This window comes from Danio aesculapii, chromosome 11 (assembly GCF_903798145.1).
Source record: "Danio aesculapii chromosome 11, fDanAes4.1, whole genome shotgun sequence".
NCBI lineage: Eukaryota > Metazoa > Chordata > Actinopteri > Cypriniformes > Danionidae > Danio > Danio aesculapii.
The window spans coordinates 35,322,830-35,343,548 of record NC_079445.1 but is presented as its reverse complement, the minus strand read 5'-3'; the positions used below and the strand labels follow the sequence as shown (position 1 = coordinate 35,343,548).

The 20,719-nt window shown below is 34.7% G+C and overlaps 1 protein-coding gene across 1 annotated transcript in view; it reads right to left on the bottom strand.

Annotated features, from left to right (window-relative positions):
• The window catches only part of gnai2a (guanine nucleotide binding protein (G protein), alpha inhibiting activity polypeptide 2a), a 110,580-nt gene that overhangs the window by 32,202 nt on the left and 57,659 nt on the right, over positions 1 to 20,719 (bottom strand). The window contains exon 2 of the mRNA XM_056467820.1: positions 677 to 719. Coding sequence (XP_056323795.1) covers positions 677 to 719 — 43 coding nt within the window. The remainder of the gene's footprint in view (positions 1 to 676; positions 720 to 20,719) is intronic.

The window sequence follows — 20,719 nt, the reverse complement described above, 5'->3', positions numbered from 1 at the left end:
GCATTCTCTGAGCAGCCACAAGGGGTGCTAAAGCACATTCTTTACTAGTATAAATCGTAAGGTTTTATTGTATTGGTTTTCTGTTACTGTCAAACAAGAGAGTTTGCTGAGAAAGAGAAAACTAATTAGCTTTTATTCTGGCTGAAAAAAAAAAAAAAAAAAAGACTTTCTCCAGAAGAAAAAATATTATAGGAATTACTGTGAAAAATTCCTGTTAAACATTTTTTGGGAAATATTTGAAAAAAATATATATAAATAAATAAATTCACAGAAGGGCTAATAATTTTGACTTTAACTGTATATTAAAATAGATAAATGCCACAAATGTCTAACTTATTATTAATATTGACCTGAGAACCTATCAAAATGAACAGTTTGACTGAAATGAATGATTCTGAGCACTAATCTAGAGATGGAGATCTGCACTTTGTTTATGAGCACCATTAAATTTATTAATCAGTGAAGGCACCAAAACAAAAAAAACACCCCCAACGTACCATATAAACAGATGAGTATGTGTGTGCAAGGGCGAAATTTTCCTTTTTAACATGATTTTCATTACAGCTTTGCAGCTGTTCCCTCTCATAACATCAACACCAGCGTCAACAGCTGGTACTCAGAAACACATCTTAAAGAAAGTTAAAGAATCTGAAGAGAGAAAACATCATTCACTCACTTCATCTGTTTTACGATGGTGCTCTTCCCCGATTCTCCAGCACCTGCGACAAAACAAACAGAACAAACAGGGTTACAAAACAACACTCGTGCACACGCTTCATCTTCAGACAGAAAAGCAAGCTCATGGTCAATGTTTTTTTCTCTGTCTAGTCAGAGTATTAGCACTAATGCCCAACACTCTAGTGTGTGTGTGAGTGTTTAAGTACAGTATGCATATATGTGTGTGTGTGTGTGTGTGTGTGTGTGTGTCTAGCATATATTTCCAGTAATTCAAGTCTTGCTGACTTAGCTGTCGATCCCCAGCATTCCGCTCTCTCCCAGACCTGGTGTTTATCAAGTTTGGCCTTTAATGGAGATGTCTGAGTGCTTCACAAACAGGAAACGGGGCCTTATCAGGGTAATTTCCACAGGCTTGCGGGGGCACGCTACACATCTGACATCTAACTCCCTCATTTCATCATTACATAAACACACAAAACATAATGGCCGCCGTACTATACAGTCAACAAGCTACCACGAGCACCATCTAGCATCTCAAAAACAAACATGCACACGTCATTTTGATGCATCTGATGTGGAGAGATACACATTTGCACTACAGGTAATGCGTTTTAACTTTAATAATGTACAATACATTCTTGAGGATCAAATCATCATATTAGAAAGATTACCTGAAAGATTGTGACATCACAGAGTGAATAGTGTTTAAGGACTGAGCATTTCCATTACAGGAACGAACAACAAGTGAGTATAGTAAAACAGGCAATAGTTATTATGAGCTTGAAATTGTATGATATTGCTGTTACAATGTACAACATAACAGTTTTACTGTATTTCTGATAAATTGTGAGTTATATATTGCTAATGGAATCTCAGTTTCAACAAAAATATTAAGCTTTTTTTAGTGTTTGGTTAAATACATTATATCAGTCATCCCTTACCCCCCGGTCCATGTACTGGTACCACTCTGGGGATCTATTAGTACCGGGCCGCAAAAAAACATAAATAAATATTTTTATTTTATTTATTATCGGAGTCTGAACTTTTATTTTGAAAAGTCTTTTATTACAGCAAATCTTATACATATTCTCGTATTCTCTTAGTTAGATCTCGGTCACTTGAGTGGTAAAAATTTAACCCACAAGCAGCAAAATGAGAAACAGACGTCGAAAGTTTCTTTGCAAAGAGGAAAATGTCCAGTAAAGGACCCACGAACTGCCACGAAACTGATCCACAATATGTCAACAAATCTGGTAAATCCAGTATATCTGTGCAAGAAGATCAACTGCTGGAGATCGCAAATGACGGTGGATGTTCACATATCGCATCTTTTCCGTGAGCTAGTTCGTTGTTTTCAATGGAGGCACCTGGCTTGAGCACCCAGTTGAAATCATCTTCAGAATGCCACAAGAGTCATGTGACAATAACTGATCAGCTTCATATTTTGTATGGAATATACACATTTCTGTAGACTAATTATCTCAGACAAACACAGAACACCCAAACATTACAAAGGTTTTACATTTTTTTTCATATAAAAACTTGTATTGTTGCAGCAATGTTTTGTCAGCTTGCAATCCTCTGAGTAAACGGTTGATGGTCGCCTAGAAATCTATATACACCCAACCACCCCTGGGGTAATATTGTCAAGCGTTGACCAGCCCGCAGCGATAAAAAGGTTGGGGACCACTGCATTATATAATTCATATTTCTTAAACACCAAATAGACCGTTAGAATGATTTTCTGAAGGATTGTGTAACACTGGAGACTGTAAAGCTGTCGGAAATTCAGCTTTGCCATCACAGGAATAAATAAATATATTAAAACGGATAGTAAATTCTAATTCTAATTTAAAAAAAAAACCAAATAAAATCACTATTTTATGTCTTTTTTACTTTATGTCTGATAAAATAAAAACCACCACTGTGAGCATTTGAAGACATCTCACAAAATAGGGCTGGGCAATTAATCGAAAAGTAATCGAAAATTTTTCCAGGTCAGGAGTTACATTTTTCCAGGAGTTACCGTGCCCAATGACTAGAATCTGCGTCAGAGATGCCTTGAGATGGCATATTTTCCTTCAAATTTTTTATTTAAATTAAAACATTTGTTTAGAGAAGATGCAAGAAATGCACCGTTTAAAATATTATCTACAGGATATGCAAGAGTTATTTTATTTAGAAGAGATACTGCTGAGAAGTTTGTTTTGGGTAATGTGTGTTTTAATTTCAGTTGTTTACCGTTGGTGCTCAATAAATAATCATAGATAGTGGATAATGTGTGTTTCCCTCATTTTATTATTTTTTTTTTTATCAAGTAACGCACCCTTCATTCAGAAATCTCTCACTTGTAATATATGAGCATATTCACTGTACAAAACTTGCCAGTGAACTATGAGGGCAAAATAAATAAACAAATAAAATATTCGTTCATTATTAATCATAATAGAGTTAAAATATTCAATTAAGCGAGATTTTGATTTTAGGCCAAATCGTCCAGCCCTACTACAAATGCAAGGCAAATATAAATGAAGCACAAATAAATAATGCAAAAATCATGTAGAAATCATTGCCTTCTTTTCATTATTGGCCAGACACCTGATTCTTCTCAGGTGGAAAAAGCAAACCCACCATCCCACAAACACTGGATATTAGTTATCACATCTTCAATTCAAGCACCTAAAATACACCATCCGAGGCTCTACAAAAAAAGTTTTATGCGGTTTGGCAGCCTTTTCCATCGTACAATGAATGCTCAGGGGTTACTATATCCTAAGTGACAGTTTACAACCAATTTCCCAATTTCATTAAATATTTTTGCTCCTTTTTTATGGAGTGTATGTTTGTAGCTATGTACTGTGTTAATATGCTGTTCAATATGTGTGCTGTGGGGAAAATTAAAAACTATTGAAGATCAATAAAAATAACTGAATAATAAATAATGCAACAAAAAGTCTAAATTGTAGAAAAGAGAGAGCTGATATTTGATTTTAGCTGAAAGACTGACACAAATATCCAGATATAATATACCGTTTGTATCATGATTTGCACTTCGAAATGCAGCGCTGCCTCTGGCTGTCAATCTGTCATCCTTAAACAACTCAAACACACACATTACACAGCAAACTGAGTAGAAAACAATGCTATGCTGCCCTCAAACTTCACTGAAATTTAATTTGAAGATGCACGAAGAGGATAGTGTAAAGCAAGGTAAATATGCATGATAGCGTGTTAATAGAGGCCCTACTGAGTTCAACATCGTAGTGTTGGCACATCTGTCAACGTGCCGAACTTTCACGCCCACTTGATCTATGCGAAGAGACAACTTCACACTTGAGCAGCTGCTAGCAACACTTAAAACATGCTAAATCACTTCACCCACATCTTAAGGAGACTGCCGCCGTCTGCCATGCATTGGTTTGTGGTTTTCATCCTTTCAAGAGATTTGTGCTACTACTGCACGTTTAGAAGATCAGCATTAACCCCCTCAGACCTGAATTATTGTCCAAATATTAGAAGTAGAAGAGCATTTCTATGTTCTTATGACCTTCAAAAATAAAGCCAAATAAAAATAATTTGAACATGTGGTGGTGTTTGAAGCAATGAGATGTGAAGCACAAACGCTCTCGACTATTCTGGAGGGGTAATTAATAATATAATAACACTAATAATGCAATGGTTAAGGTGTTTTAGAACGACCAAAACAACATTTCAGATGTTCTACAGTGTACTCAGCCTGCTGGTTTGTCCATTCACACACATTTTACCATCACATGATCTCTTATAACAATCACATGACTTTAATACTGGAATTTGTTCTGTAAAAGTGTTTCCATCGTAGTTTATGCGCATCTTCTCTTATCAAATAAAAAGTTGATCCTACTCAGTTATTCACTTACGGTTTTTCTTGGTGTTTCAATCAACCATTTTTCATGTGTAGATCCAAAATGTGCATAAAAATAGGTGGATGGAAACACAGCTAGTGTGAAATTAAAAACTAAATAATACAGATTATTAGACACATTACTAGAACTCATTGTTCATTATAAAGGACATATTTAAAGTCTAAAAATCACCTCCATTATAATGGACAGATATATTTAACATTTAAACCATTAAATAAGTTTTTTTGATTGGATGATAAAAGTCCAATGACATAAATGACAGCAGGCTTTAAATTCGGTGAAATGTTTCAGAATCAAAAAAAAAAGTGATGTCAATTGTAATGCACTTAGGGGCTTTAGTTAACAAGTAGTTGTACCTAATAAAGTGGCCGGGGAGTGTATATACTAACATAAACTAATTAGAAACAATACGTGTGCAGCATTTATTAATCATAGCTCACAGCTTTACTAATGTATTATTAACATCTAAATTCATGCTTGTTAATGCACTGTGAGTAGCATGAACAAGTAATGAATAACTGTATTTCCTTAAAGGTTAACTAACATGAACAAATGCTGTATTAAATGTATTGTTCATTGTTAGTTGTACCAATAACTTGGTTATATATATATTTATATATATAACTTTAATAGAATTTATTTCCCCTTACAGCATATTGACCAAAAGTGAAAATCCTTGCTTTAGACATGAGCTCACAAAATGAAATCAGGTCGGGTTTAATTGGTAGTGTGCTGAAAATACAGGCCATAGTGTAATAAACGGTTTTAGGTACAGGAAGAAACCGTCTGCCGTCCAGGTGGAATTGCTGCTAATGTACAAAATGAGTTTCGTGAGAGAGAAGGCACATGAATATCAGGTCTGAGTCCTTGCGGAGGATCTATAACTGTAATTGGGTAAATCAGAGAGAAGTTGTTGTTGTATTAGCGGTAATACTGTTTGCAACAATTTTGCAGAAATCATTTTTTTCCAGTGAAAGTACATGTGAATATACTCATCAAATGTCCTTTTTTTAAGAAATGCGAGTAATGCACCGTTCAATTCAGTTCATAGATAGATAGATAGATAGATAGATTGATAGATAGATAGATAGATAGATAGATAGATAGATAGATAGATAGATAGATAGATAGATAGATAGATAGATAGATAGATAGATAGATAGATAGATAGATAGATAGATAGAATAAACATAAGCATCAATAACAAATAACAAAATACCATGCGTGGATTTGTTAAATGGTGGCTTTAAATACTCAAGCTTTTTAAATTAGTAGGAATCATTTTGAAAAAATGTTATAATGTAGTGTCTCTGAGAAAGAGCCGGGTTTCATAAACTAAACATACTCAAGCATACATTTAAAAAAAGGAAAAAAAAAATCTTGTATACTGTAATTTATAACAGTAAGTCTCTATTGTGCATACTTTTGCCAAAAAAAATAAAGGCTAAAAAATTTTAATGTTAAAAAAAATTTCAAATGTTAAAACTTGTATGCCTTAATGTGATTGCAATTGAGCATCGTGTCAATGCTACAGCCAACCCGAGTATTGTTGCTGACCATGTCCATCCCTTTATGACCACAGTGTACCCATCTTCTGATGGCTACTTCCAGCAGGATAACGCACTAGTCATAAAGCACGAATTATCTCTGATTGGTTTCTTTAACATGACAATGAGTTCACTGTACTCAAATGGCCTCCACAGTCACCAGAACTCAATCCAATAGAGCACCTTTGGGATGTGGTGGAACAAGAGATTTACAAGTATGTGCAGCCAACAAATCTGCAGCAACTGCATGATGCTATTATGTCAATATGGACCAAAGTCTGAAGAATAATTCCAGTGCATTGTTGAATCTACTCCACCAAAGGATTAAGGCAGTTCTGAAGACAAAACCCAACCCGGTACTAGTAAGATGTACATAATATAGTGGCTGTGAGTGTGTATATATACCTAAATTACTAAATGACTACCAATATTACGAGAAATTATGTAAAGCAATTCAAACTGTAATTAAAAACTGCAACAGAATCTGGATATTAAGATGGCACTGATGTGTGCCAAAGGCCTGGTATCAGGTGTTGTTTTACTGTCTGAAACGCTCATCTCACGCTTGTGGTGCCTCAGATCTGAGGTCAGGTGTGGGTGTGTGAATGACAGCATGGGCCACGCTAATGAGAGGTGCACCAATAATACAGTAGAGCTCAGGTGTGCACTGCTGATCTGAGGCCAGCGTGTCAGGCTGAGGTTCATCGAGTCTTTGTGGTCATTATGGTCTGAGGCACACAGGTTTACAATGGAGACAGAAATAATTCGGGTTTTCTTGCTGCAGCTGCGACCCAGGTTAGCACATCTGTCTCCTCCAGTTTCTCATCCACTCAGCCTTATTTTCAGCTTGGCCTTCAGTTAACCAGTTTTACAGTCTCTTGATTATGTTATGAAATTATAAGCAAGCCATATACTAAGAGTTACATGGTTATGGGTAAACGGACAACTCACAATTCTGAATAGAAAAATGCTAATTAAAAGTAATTTACTAGAGGTTATGACAGGTTTATTTTCTGCATTTTCAAAAATATTGTACTGTGATCCTTCACTATAACGCTATATTCGCTTCACTTTTCATTGCCTTGCAGTTTCGCTGATTATTTCATGCATTGTGTTCACGTTCTGATTGGCGCATTGTGTCCTGGGTCCTGACTGGCTATAGACCATTATCAATCAATCTCATCCGTGCTGTGTCTCCTGTTCAGTACAGAACGAGTTCAGCTTGCCAAATTTACATACATTTTTGATCGCTAGCTGTGTGAATCTGAAGTGCTGTACTGTATGTTTGCAAATTTTCTCCCCACAATGTCGACGAAATGTTCTGCACCGTCAATGGCACCCACGGTAGCACCCAAAAGGCAGAGGCAGAGTCTAACCATTGCACAAAAAGTTGAACTTCTAGACATGCTAAAAGAAGGTAGAATTTACATGGCTGTAGGGCACCATTACAATAAAAACAAACGATTTTGATCTTTGGTTCCATTCTATAATCCTGGACTTATTTTTCTAAGAAGGTTTGAACTTTGAGAGTGTTTAAACAAGAGAGAAGAGTGTGAAAATGTTAATGCCTGTCTGAGAAAAGTGTGTAAAGTGTGCAGTGAAGCGTTTTACATCCTTAAAACATTTATAATAATTGTAAAAACTAAAGCTGACCTTTCGGATTTAGCCTATTGCTGATTATTTTTAGAACGTAACGCCCACGAATAATGAGGGACCACTCTATTGTTATTTTAAAAATTTTACTTGGAATCATTGAAGAACATTGACTTAATTGCTGCATCCTAATTTGCATACTTATACTACGTTTTAAAAGTATGAATTTTTTGTGTAAAGAAAAAAGTACATAATTTTGAGTGTGTACCAGAAGAGTAAGCAAACTTTGGGACAACCAAAAATAAACAGGTCGTTATGTTGCTTAATTACGTCACTTGTCAATCATCTCAACACATCATCCACATTCCTGTCATAGTTAACATGGAAAACATGATTTAAATATTTTACAGCTGGTTAGACATTAATTCAAACAACTTTACTGAAGTGACTCTGAAGTTACACTTTTTCCCCCCAAGTTTGTAGTTCTAATCGAATTCACATCCAACACGCAATGTATTGTGGGTAATATTAGCGGTTAGAGGACGGACAGTTTAACACTTCAAATTTCTGATGGAAATAGTACACCATCCGAAAACTTTTGGCACCATACATGGTTCTAATGGAAATACATGGAAATATTTACTATTTAGGAGGGATAGTATGTGAAATGGGATGCAGCAAATGACTTATTTCATCATTACTGGATGAATCTGCATTTTTGAATGAATCTCTTAAAATAATGCAGTGTCGCCATCTACTGGCATAACAATGTAATCGCTCAATCTTCATTTAAAGCCAAGTTGTTTTCAATAGGTGGTTAATCTAGATCAAAACATCAGCATTCATATCCTAAATATAAACTGCTCAAAGTTCGTAACAAAAATTATAATACTGTTTGAAAAGACAAAATTGACTGAAACGGACTTGATCATACATAACTGGTCTCTCTGAGTCAACCACAGGCTTCAATGTACTTTTGAGATAGTCAAAGATTTTCAACAAAATATTTGCTAGAATTAAGATTGTGTGTTTGAACTGATATTGTACATTTTTTAACAAATAATCACACAACTGATCTGATCACATCTGAGTAGTTCATTTCATTCATTCGCTGGATTTTTTGTATTCTTTGCAACAGCAGACAGATTTGACCACCACTCTCCAGCCTTTAGTAGAGCCGTTGCTAAGCATTAGCTCCTTTCTGCTCCAATTCTGGGAATCTCCAGGCCTTCGCAAGCAGAGCGTGATCTCTCTGAGTGTTCACTTAATAAATTCATCTCCTTCTCCTCTTTCTGCTGCTCTAAAGGTTGACGAACAAGCTGATCCAAATGGAGTCTTTAAACACAGCCCATTTAACAAACACACCTGTCTATACGCTTAAAAAAATAAAATAATAATAATAATAATAATAAATCAACATCAAGAAAGTTTATATTTTAAATTCAACATTTATATCATCGTGAAAACAATAAAATAAAACAATTCAGGGTGTTTGAACAAATGGGTTTTAGGGTGATGCTCAGTGTAAATTAAAAGAAATGTAAAGACAAATACAATAATATTTGAAATTACATTAAAATTCAATACAAAGAGTCAATTTAGGAGCATAATAAGCAGCTAAAGGTTATGAACATTGTTAGGCATGTTCCTTTAAAAGAGTAATTAGTTATAAATACTAGTTACTTCTAACAAATAGTAGCTCAGACAAGTATAAAAGTAACTAATAACCAGGGAAAGTGTGTTACTTAAAAAAATCTAAGTTGTCAAATGATTATAAAATAAGACAGTATAAGTATAAAATGTTGTACACTAATCACACAATTTTAATGTTGTTGTAATATTAATGTGAAAGACAAACATTAAATTCAACATATCATTATAAATATTAACATTACTATAGTTGCACAATAAAACACAATAGATTTGTTTAGAACTAAGTATTTATTGCGTAGACCACAACTCACAAGACTTGCCAACAAACAAGTCTAAATATAAATTATTGTTCTTAAGAAATGTACCAAAAATAAACAAATAAACAAATAATAATATATACTGTCTTTGTATATGATATATCATATCATGATATATATGGTTCACCTATACAGTACAGAATGCGTTCATCTTGCCAAATTTACATAAATCTTCTATCGCTAATAGTGTGACTCTGAAGTGCCGTACTGTATGTTTGCAAGTTTTCTCCCCACAATGTCGATGAAACATTCTGCACCATCAAAAGCACTTGGGGTAGCACCCAAAAGGCAGAGAAAGATACCAACCATCGGACAAAAAGTTGAACTTCTGGACACGCTAAAGAAAGGTGGAAGTTACGCAGCTGTTGGGTGCCATTATGGAATAAACAAATTTTGATCTTTGAACTAGAGATTTTGATCTTTGGTTTCATTCTATAATACTGGACTTATTTTTCTACAAAGGTTTGAAATTTAAGAGTGTTTACACAAGAGAGAAACGTGTGAAAGTGTTAATGCCTGTCTGAGAAAAGTGTATAAAGTGTGTAGTGAGGGGTTTCACAGCCTTAAAACATCTATAATAATTGTAAAAAATAAAGCTGACTACTTCATCTATTGTGGGTTATTTTTAGAACGTAACTCCAGTGAATAACGAGGGACCACTGTATATATATTCAGTGTTCTTAATTATGGTAATGTATATTATTGACAGTAATGGCAATAAAGTAAAATAAAATAATGGCATTGTAATTAGGCATGGGGCAATAACAGTTTTCAAGATATACCACAGTTTGGAAAAGTCAAGGTTTTAAAACTGGCAAAATTTTCTACTATACTGTTTCTATGGTATGTGTAATAGTTTTTATTTACATTTTTTTTTTTAGGACAACAGAAAAGACATCCAAAGATGCCATTTTAAATTGTAAAGAAATCTTCGTTTTTAAAACAAGCAAAGACAGCAGAAGTCAATGATTGATTTGAATAATTTAGCCTGACATGTTTACTGCTCCAAAATACTCTAAACGTTTCCCAAAATAAAGTATAATGTGTTCAAAGGGAGGAAATGTTTTGTTTTTTACCCAGACATTTAAAAAGAATATATTTTAGAGCAGTAATCACAATAAAACCTTGAAACTTTTGTCCAAGGTTATCATACCCGCAGAATCCATATACCAGCCCATGCCTAGTTGTAAAGGGGAAAATAGTAATTAATTTGATTACTCGTTACTGACAAAAGTATCGCCGTTAGTAACACCGTTTATTTATAGCGCTGTTATTCCCATCACTGATTATGAAAATGGCTATGATGAAGTTTATGAACATCAGAAGTCATCAGAAGGGGAAATATTGCATAATACTTTTAAAATAGAAGTATACTTTGTGGTTATAAGGTTATGTTTAGGTAATTAATAATAATAATAATAATAATAATAATAATAATAATAATAATAAAAAGAAAAAATGTACATTATGGGGAAACAGGCTATGCAAGATAAAATAAAACAAATAATTAAATTGACATGATGGACCATGTGACACTAAAGACTTCACAATTAATATATGATTTTATTTTTGATCATATAATCCAGGCCTGGTGATCATAAGAAACTTCTTTTCCCCTGAAACGTCCTTCTACTCCCAACATTTTGACAGGTCGTGCATACTCAAAATCTAAATACTTAATATGAGTGAGTAAGCAATGGTTTAATAAGTGCTGACGATCCTCGCAGTGCTTCTTGGGTCATTTGAAATATTACGCGGCCACTAAAACAACAGCTGGATAATGAATCGGCAATGACAGAGCTGTTCTGAGATCAGTCAAACACTTCTAGAGCATCTTGCCCTGATCGATGCCCACAGATGGGTGGCTTGATTGTTTTCATGCCCTCGTTTCTATCTAGTAAATGGATAAAACTGTCAGCCGTTTATTGGGCTGTCTAAAAAATGTACGTGTCTGCTTATTTATAGCTTTAATTTTTTTCCTCTACCCCCCAGGGTTAAATCGATAACGTTTAGAAATGTTGTTTTGAACACGAGTGAGACGAAAGTCCTAATGTGTCTAACATTTGTTTGGTGGTTTCACAAGCATCACACACACTTGTAATACCAGAAACATCAACACGCGCCTTGCTTTGGTGACATAGTGAGAAGTTTGTGTGTTCAGTAAATAAGCTTTTTATTGGTCTGTGGGCGAGACACCTTCAAAACCTTGACAATAAACAGAGACTGTGTGCACGTCTATATTTGCTTGCACCTGCTGGCTGACTGTAACGCACACAAACTGTTCAAAAACCTTTAGAGATACTTGCAATGCAATTTATTTTAATAGAGTTTGATGGTAACTGATACTCTGATACTGGGTGAAACTGTTTGTCATAGAAGTACCTAGGACTGCACAATATATCGTTCCAGCATCGATACTGCAATGTGATCATTCAAAATAGTCACATCGCAGGATATGCAATGCTGAGTTTGTATTATAATCAATTGTTTACATGTGTTTTTGAGGCCTGTGGTTGTACAATGATTTTAAAAGTGTTCAGGCATAAAAAAAAATTACCATTAACCTTAAAGGGTCACAAAACACCAAATCGAATTATTTTGAGATGTTGACAGTCATATATGTGTCCCACATTGCTGAAAACATTATCAGGACACCTATATTTTCCTGAAAGGTCAAAATTGGGTTTTTTTTGCGTTGTTTAGAGCAAATTTGTTCATCTGGTTTAAAAATAAAATTTAAAACTGCATCACGGCGATGAGATCATTGTGTAAATTCCAGCGTGGAGACTGAATGCCTGTACCGGCCGGTACAGCGTGACGTCATTGATTTTTCAGCACATCTGTTCAATAATTCATGAGAAAGACTTGGTTCAAACCAATCAGCGTGCTCTATTGTGAATGAGATGCAACTTAATTAATATGTGTGATATAGCTTAGATATAGAGAAGACTTTTTACTTGTTAAAGTGTTCAGAGAGACGCCACGTTGTGTTGTCAACTGTAATTCAAACAAGTGGAAAAAATGTTCTGCGACATGGGCCGTAGAAGGTTTCTTACCATTTCCACATGATGAGAGCACAGCTTATGTGTGGATAACCGTGGTTTGCTAATACATGACAAAATATATTTATAAGGAACTTTTACCCGAGAGCTTTTTTCTTGAAATGGTGAAATCCGGATTTGCCACTCGTCTTCTTTTAAAAAAAGATGTGGTTCCAGTAGGTCTGTCCTGTCTCTACAGATTTGGTAAGTGTGTGATCAGTGTTCTTTAATTATGTCTATTCAGATGGTGAAGTTAGATATTAATCTAACAGGTAGTTGGTAAATCTGTGTAAAAAAGGCCTGCCGCCACAACTGGAAAAAATCCTAGAGGAAACACTGATTGTCAATACCGAATGATAAAAAACATTTTGTATCATGATGGTATCGCCATTCATATCCTTTTTTTGCTGCATCGCCCAGCCCTAAATGCATGTATTGTAGACTGTTGGTGATGATATAACCATTGAGGATGAAAAAAGAAAAAGAAAAACAGACTGAACTCAGTACAAGATGTGTCTAAATCCATATTTAAACTGAAACTATTTTGAACTTGCATCTTACAAAATAAAAACCAAAAGGAGGCAAGGATTGTTATAAAAACAGCATGAATTGTGTTGTAATTGCCTTCTGAAAAAAATTAGGGCTGAAAATCACATTAGCATGCACTTAAATCCCATCCACACATTCTCCTCCAAAACATCTCACACGTGGCATAAGAGTATGTGTGATGCAACACATTGGAAAACGCAGAACAGAACAGAACAAAAGACTCTTTCCTTCTCCGGCTCCTGAGATGCCAGAGTGTTACATGGCCATTGTGCCAGAGAGTCCTCCATTTCTTACAGTTTTCATCCAGAGAGGGAAACCCATGCCAGTCTCATCCGCCTGGGGCCATCCTGCTCCCTATAGCCCTTATGGAGCTACAAATGGACCATGTGTGTGTGTGTTGGAGGGGGTGGAGAGAGAAGCACAAAGAGGCCAGTGTCAGTGTGTCTCTGGTTGTGCGGACAGCAATGCCACTGTTTACCATCATTTAGGTCAAAACAATTACAGCTGACCAGCCTCTCTCTTTCTCACACACACACACACACACACACACACAAATAATATATATATAGCCTATAACACATCAGGCCTCCAACAGCATCGAAAAACTCTTCATCCAAACAGAAGGACAGAATATATAAATGACATTTGCATGGGTCTGTTGCACTATTATGCTGATTGTGATTGGCATCAAGCAGAGCTGCGTCCACAGCTGCGTCAATCATTTTGGGCCCTTTTAAAAGGAAAATGTCACAAAAAAACCTGAAAAAACAACAACAAAAAATTCCTAAATTAAAGTGGCACTCAACACCTGGGCTGCGGACCGGTCTGTGGATCAATTGGTACCGGGCCGCACAAGAATTCATTATTTATTTCCATTTTATTTATTATCTGAGTCTGAACAATCTTTTATCTAGAAAATTATCTTATTATCTGTCATTTGAGCCCCTAAATTTAACCCATAAGCTAGATGAAGGGCCGTTCACATTTCACATCTGTTCTGCATGCAAGTTCATTATTTCCAAAGGAGGTGTGCATATTGGGAGTGACGAGCCCGCGTCCCAGTTGAAAACATCTTAATTTTTCAGAATGCAGCGAGTGTCACCGCATGACAGAAACTGAATAATCAGCTTCGCAATTTGTATGGAATATAATACCATAATAAAATTGTCAAACTTTGACTGGTTTGCGATGATAAAAAGGTTGGGGACCACTGCCTTAGAGGATCTTGCATATATTATTGCCTTAAGGCTTGTTTACACTTCTGCATCTATCGATCAACATAAGCCACAGCAAATAAACTGTGCATTTACACTTCTGCGTGTTGTTTATGCTGCTTCGAATAAGACTTCTGAAAGCCGTGCATTTACACTTCTGCATGTTGTTTATGCTGCTTCGAATAAGACCTCAGAAAGCTGTGCATTTACACTTCTGCGTGTTGTTTGTGCTGCTTCGAATAAGACCTCAGAAAGCTGTGCATTTACACTTCTGTGTGTTGTTTGTGCTGCTTCAAATAAGACTTCTGAAATGCTAGCTGGCAGTAGGTCATGTTCCTCTGTATCGAGTTTCTTTGCGGATGTTTTGTTTTTTTCTGAACGCTATTTTAATGTACAAGTAGCTAAATCTCGCTCATTCAGAGGTGGGAACCGGAGTACGTGCAACAACTTTGATTATAAGTTAAACACAAAACATCTGGAGCTCCTTCACGGGACTCAACACATGTAAACAAATCGCAGCTCTCAGCACCGCCCACACTCTACCAAGCTGACCAATCACAGAGCTTGCCCTACACATTGTTGTGATGTGGTTAAATTTTTTGAAACGTGCGACCGCGCGAAGGCAGCGCTTGACGTAGAAGTATAAATCAGTCTTTATTCTGCACATTTCTACCCACAGTGCCACTGTGATACTCACAGCATCAGCTTGAGATTTACAATGTCTGTGCCAGAAAACAAAAAAAAAATTACAAATGTTCTTTTGTTGGAGTCTCTATAAACTCCAGACACATGAGCTACTGAGGACTTTGTGGATCAACGTCATTTTTGATGAAGTGTGCTGAAGAATGTCTGTAAGTGTTATTTGTTTAGGCAAAATATGGACCAGTTCCCCTGGTTCGAGCCCCGGCTGGCCCAGTTGGGATTTCTGTGTGGAGTTTGCATGTTTTCCTAGTGTTGGCTTGGGTTTCCCCCTAAATTGGTAGTACATGAGTGTGAATGTGAGAGTGTATGGGTGTTTCCCAGTAGGGGATCCGCTGTGTAAAACATATGCTGGATAAGTTGTTGGTTTATTCCGCTGATAAACTAAGGGACTAAGCCGAAGAAAATGAATGGACTAGTTCAGTGTTTCTCAACCATGTTCCTGGAGGACCATCAACACTGCATGTTTTGGATGTCTCCTTTTTCTGTCACGCCCATTACAGGTCTTTCAGTCTCTGCTGATGAGCTGGCGATCTGAATCAGATTTGGTTAAAAACACATAGAAAATGTGCAGAGCTGGTGGGAACGTGGTTGAGAAACACTGGACTAGTTCACCAACAAGGATGAGTTCAAACCTGAAGGAAAAGTCAGTATCAGTTTTTCATTCTCTAATTTAATTTACAAAACAAGAATGTTACTTGGAACATAATTTGAGAATGCTTCCAAATGTCCTATATGAACATGCTTGTAAAAACATGTTGTATGAATAATGTCTCTGAAGTTTCTATTGTCTGTATTCACAAAGACCAGACCAGTGCAGAACTTAGTGTACTGTATAGTCAGGTGACAATCTTTATACATGTTTAACATAAGAGACTTGTATTAATATTTATTTGTGACAAATAGCAGAGTAGTAACATTCTAGATAATAAATGAAGTCAACTTTACTCTAAAGCAGGTAATATATTAACCACTATTTTAAACTGAATTTTCAGACACATTCTGGTGACACCACATTTATTTGGCATCTAATGAAAAGTGATATTAAATGTACGGCTGAATGTTGGTCAAAGTACCGTGTCAGATTGTAGAAAGGCAATAAATAAACAGGCAATCAGGCTGTTTTCAGAGATAATGCTTCAATAATTCAGGGTGGTTGTTTCTTTGTTCCTAGCCTGGGGTTTTGTCTTGGCTAGCTTGGCCTGGACCCACTAGTCTAGTTTGGTTTGGTATGGTATGACAGGCTGTTCAGATGCCATTTAAATATTCCAAAAGATTTTTCTACAGGCTTTTGTCCTAGCATGACTTCCTGCAGTTCTGTTTTGAAGCGATCCACTCCCGAGGAAGTGCTGTCAAAACCACAGGAACAGGGAAGCTCGGCATATGATGTCTCTTAAATGCTGCTATGACCACAAATATCATTATCCACGCTGGGTGAATCTCATGACTACATAAAAAAAAAAGTTTTTAAAAAACAAATAATAAAAAATAAATAAAACTGTAAACAGAATTAAGGAAATTTTGCATAGAGTTAAAAAAAATTCAATGTCTGTTAAAAATCCAATGAACAGTTCACATTACGTTAACATTCAAAGTGAATTTGTATAGTGCTTTTCACAATCATTATTTCAAAGCAGCAAGGTGCGCATTATTGCATTACAATGAAATTCAGAATGGTTAAGGTTATTAGTGACCATAACTTTATTAGTTACTAATAACTAATTAGTTTCCAAGTGATGGGTTGCATCCGCTGCGTAAAACATATGCTGGATAAGTTGGCGGTTCATTCCTCTGTGGCAACCCCGGATTAATAAAGGGGACTAAGCCAAAAAGAAAATGAATGAATGAATGAATAAATAACTAATTAACAAGCAACTAATAGCTTTTAACAGTTATATATAAAAATAGATAACCTGCAGTTATTAGTACATAGGTAATAAAATATATTTATTTTTGTTATGGACAGTCAGGGAAATAAAAAAAAAATTACCAGATATTCTTTAGAAAAAAAAAAGGTCAAAATAACATTTTCTTGTAAAACATACTCCTATAATTTCTCACTGTCAACATAAACTTTATTTACCCTTGATGGCAAAGAGGCCTAATTTAATTCATGTGTTATGAAGAAACATCTATCCCTGATGTAATCACAAACACTGACCCTGTGGGGTGAGATGATGCAACTTTAGTGTTTTATCCTGTAACAGTTAAGGTTAAATGTGGGTGGGGAGGAAGCAGGTCTTAGATCAGGGAATAAAGGGAACAAAGGGTCTGAGCAGAAAGCATTTCCTTAAAATCCCATAAGGACATATAGGGAGAGAAAGATACTGCTAAGAGTTCCTCCTTCCTCTAGCACTTCCACGTCTGTGGTCAAACAGACCCAGGATGAACGAGATCCAAACTCTGAAACAATTCCACAAGAATGATATAAACCCTCCCTAGAGAAATTATTTTAACATTGAAATTTATTACACACAAAAATTACTGTTTAACTAAAACCTAAAGCCCATAAAAAACAGCCTTCAAATAAAATTAATTATTAACTGAAATAAAAAACTTCTATCAGCTAGCTGCCAAGGCAACTTTTCACATTTAATTTTATTGAAATAAAACTAAACAGAAAAAAATACACTAAATAATAAAAATGTCAATAACACAAAACTGAAAAAAATAAATAAATAAATAAAAAGATAAATAATAATAATTATTATTTTTCATTCCTTACTTTTCCTTCGGTTTAGTCCCTTTATTTATAATCATTATTATAATTATTTTATTAATATTATGGCTAATAAGTAAAATGTATTATTATTATTATTATTATTATTATTGCGGCTAATAATCAAATTGTATTATTATTATTATTTTTATGGCTAATAACCAAATTGTATTATTATTTTTCATTATGGCTAATAATTAAAACATTATTATTATTATTATAATTATTATTGATAAATTGTATTATTATTATGGCTAATAATTAAATTGTATAATTATTATTATTGCAGCTAATAATCAAATTGTATTATTATTATTGTTGTTGTTGTTGTTATTATTATGGCTAATAACTAAATTGTATTATTATTTTTTATGCCTAATAATTAAAACTTATTATTATTATTATTATTATTATTATTATTATTATTATTATTATTATTATGGCTAGTAGTTAAATTGTATTATTATTGTTGTTGTTGTTGTTATTATTATTATTATGGCTAATAATTAAAATGTATCATTATTATTGTTATTAATATCATGGCTAATAATTAAATTGTATTATTATTTTTTATGCCTAATAATTAAAACTTATTATTATTATTATTATTATTATTATTATTATTATTATTATTATTATTATTATTATGGCTAGTAGTTAAATTGTATATTATTATTTTTATTATTATTATTATTATTATGGCTAGTAGCTAAATTGTATTATTATTATTATTATTATTATTATTATGGCTAATAATTAAAATGTGTCATTATTATTGTTATTATTATTATCATGGCTAATAATAAAATTGTATTATTATTATTATTAATAATAATAATAATAATATGGCTAATAATTAAATGTTAATATTATTATTTTCATCATCATTACTATTATATTCCAACTTAACTTACCAATCAAACAAATGACATTTTAACCCATTTTAGTGTCCACAAGGTTAAAACAGTTTGACTGCTTAGAAAAGTCTTCTCCTCAGCAAACCACATGACTTGTGGAATTATGTCCAAAGCGAAAACAATGCAGGACGAGTTATCTGCCAAAGCTCAAGGAAAGTTCGAGGTTTGTTCAAAACAATTTGTTAGGAATGCAGTAATAAAGGGAAGACAATAAATAAGAGCCAAATCAATAAGTCCTCAGGCAATGTCTAGCAATAGCTTCGAAAGGCATGAAAGAAAAGAGCATGTATTTAAAGGTGCAGTACAAGTACCATGTTGTGAGGTAAACAACATTTGATTACGAAGCATGAGGGTCATTCTCATGACCTGTATCCATGTGTCCACTCACCACACGCACACTTCGGGAAACCTGCATCACATGTGACCTTGAAGGATAAATAAAAGGGAAGAACTGAAAATTGAGATTCTTCTCCAGCTACAACATCTGCCAGCCCATGAGAAGTTTAATTAGAAAACCGCAGTGTCATCTACTGACTCTAACAGGTCCATGGAGAGGTGTGTTGATGTAAATAAAGTGATTAGTTAGAAGTTTTGCACTGAGTAATATCTATTAAACACCTGCCTTTGGGCCCTTGTGAATAAGATTGAGTGTGGATGTGTGTTTGGCTAGGCAAAGCATGACACAGGTCTCATTAATCTAGGCCGACAGCAGAAGGACGGAGCATTATGTGTGTGCGTGAGTGTGTTAAAGTCTCCTGGCAGACAGCATATCTCCCATGAGCTTTCCAATCTAACTCATCTGAAGAAACCTTCTCAACACACACAAAAACGCATCAGGCGCATCTGAAAGCTTTATATCCCTCAGTGCCAAGCAAAACTAACTGACAATGAGACTCCATCACAAACTAAAACACAATGTTCTCCTCCAATTTTTGATGGCTATAGGACGAAATCACAAATCATTTAATGAGTGTTTTATGCATATTGCTGAAAAAAATAAATAAATATAAAAAATAGAGACTGGCTATGTAGTGGTTTTTGGCTGTTCCAGACTTGCACAAAACAGAATTGCAGTAATTTTCCAACATGTCATTTTTGTGGAAATGTTGCACAGTGTGTAAACCGGACATTAACCGCAGACAGAGATGATTCAAATGTAGAAAAGACTTTAGTACGATAAGCATATTTTCACAAAGATAAAGTTAGACAATTCTGTTTTACTCCAAATTTCGAAACTATACAATCACAGTGACTAAAATAGAGATGCTATAGCTAATATTTTGGCCCTTTCCCACTTTTCCACATGGTTCGGTACGCTTTAATGGCCGTTTCCACTGTCAAAGGGTACCAAAAAACAAACCGTACCATACCACTTTTTGGGTACCCTTTTGAAAGAGTACCTACCATAACAAAAGGGTACCAAAAGGCGGAGCTAGATGCCCAACTGAACACTGCTGGTTTACAGAGAAATCACTAGCACTTGCACAAGCAAGGGGAATGAAAACAAAGGAACCTCCATTTTTAAATACATAGCCAAGACATTACATAGTAATAATATATACATATAATAACAAGCCATGGTTGACGTGAGCTTAAACAAACCTTGTCGTCATCTTTATGAACAGCCACAAAGCCAAGAAGAAAAGCAGAATCTGCTGTGTCCTATTTACGAGGCCGTAAAGCGCAAGTGGTTTCACTTTCTCTAAAGATTTGCATGTGCTTGCTGCGCGTCTAACATTATATATTTGAAATGACAAACTTCTTGATTATTATTTTTATTATTAATATTGGTAATTAAAATGTAAAACTGGGGAAAATATTAATAATAATAATAAAAAATAATAAAAAAATATATATAATAATTATTTATTATTATGTTGCAGCTGG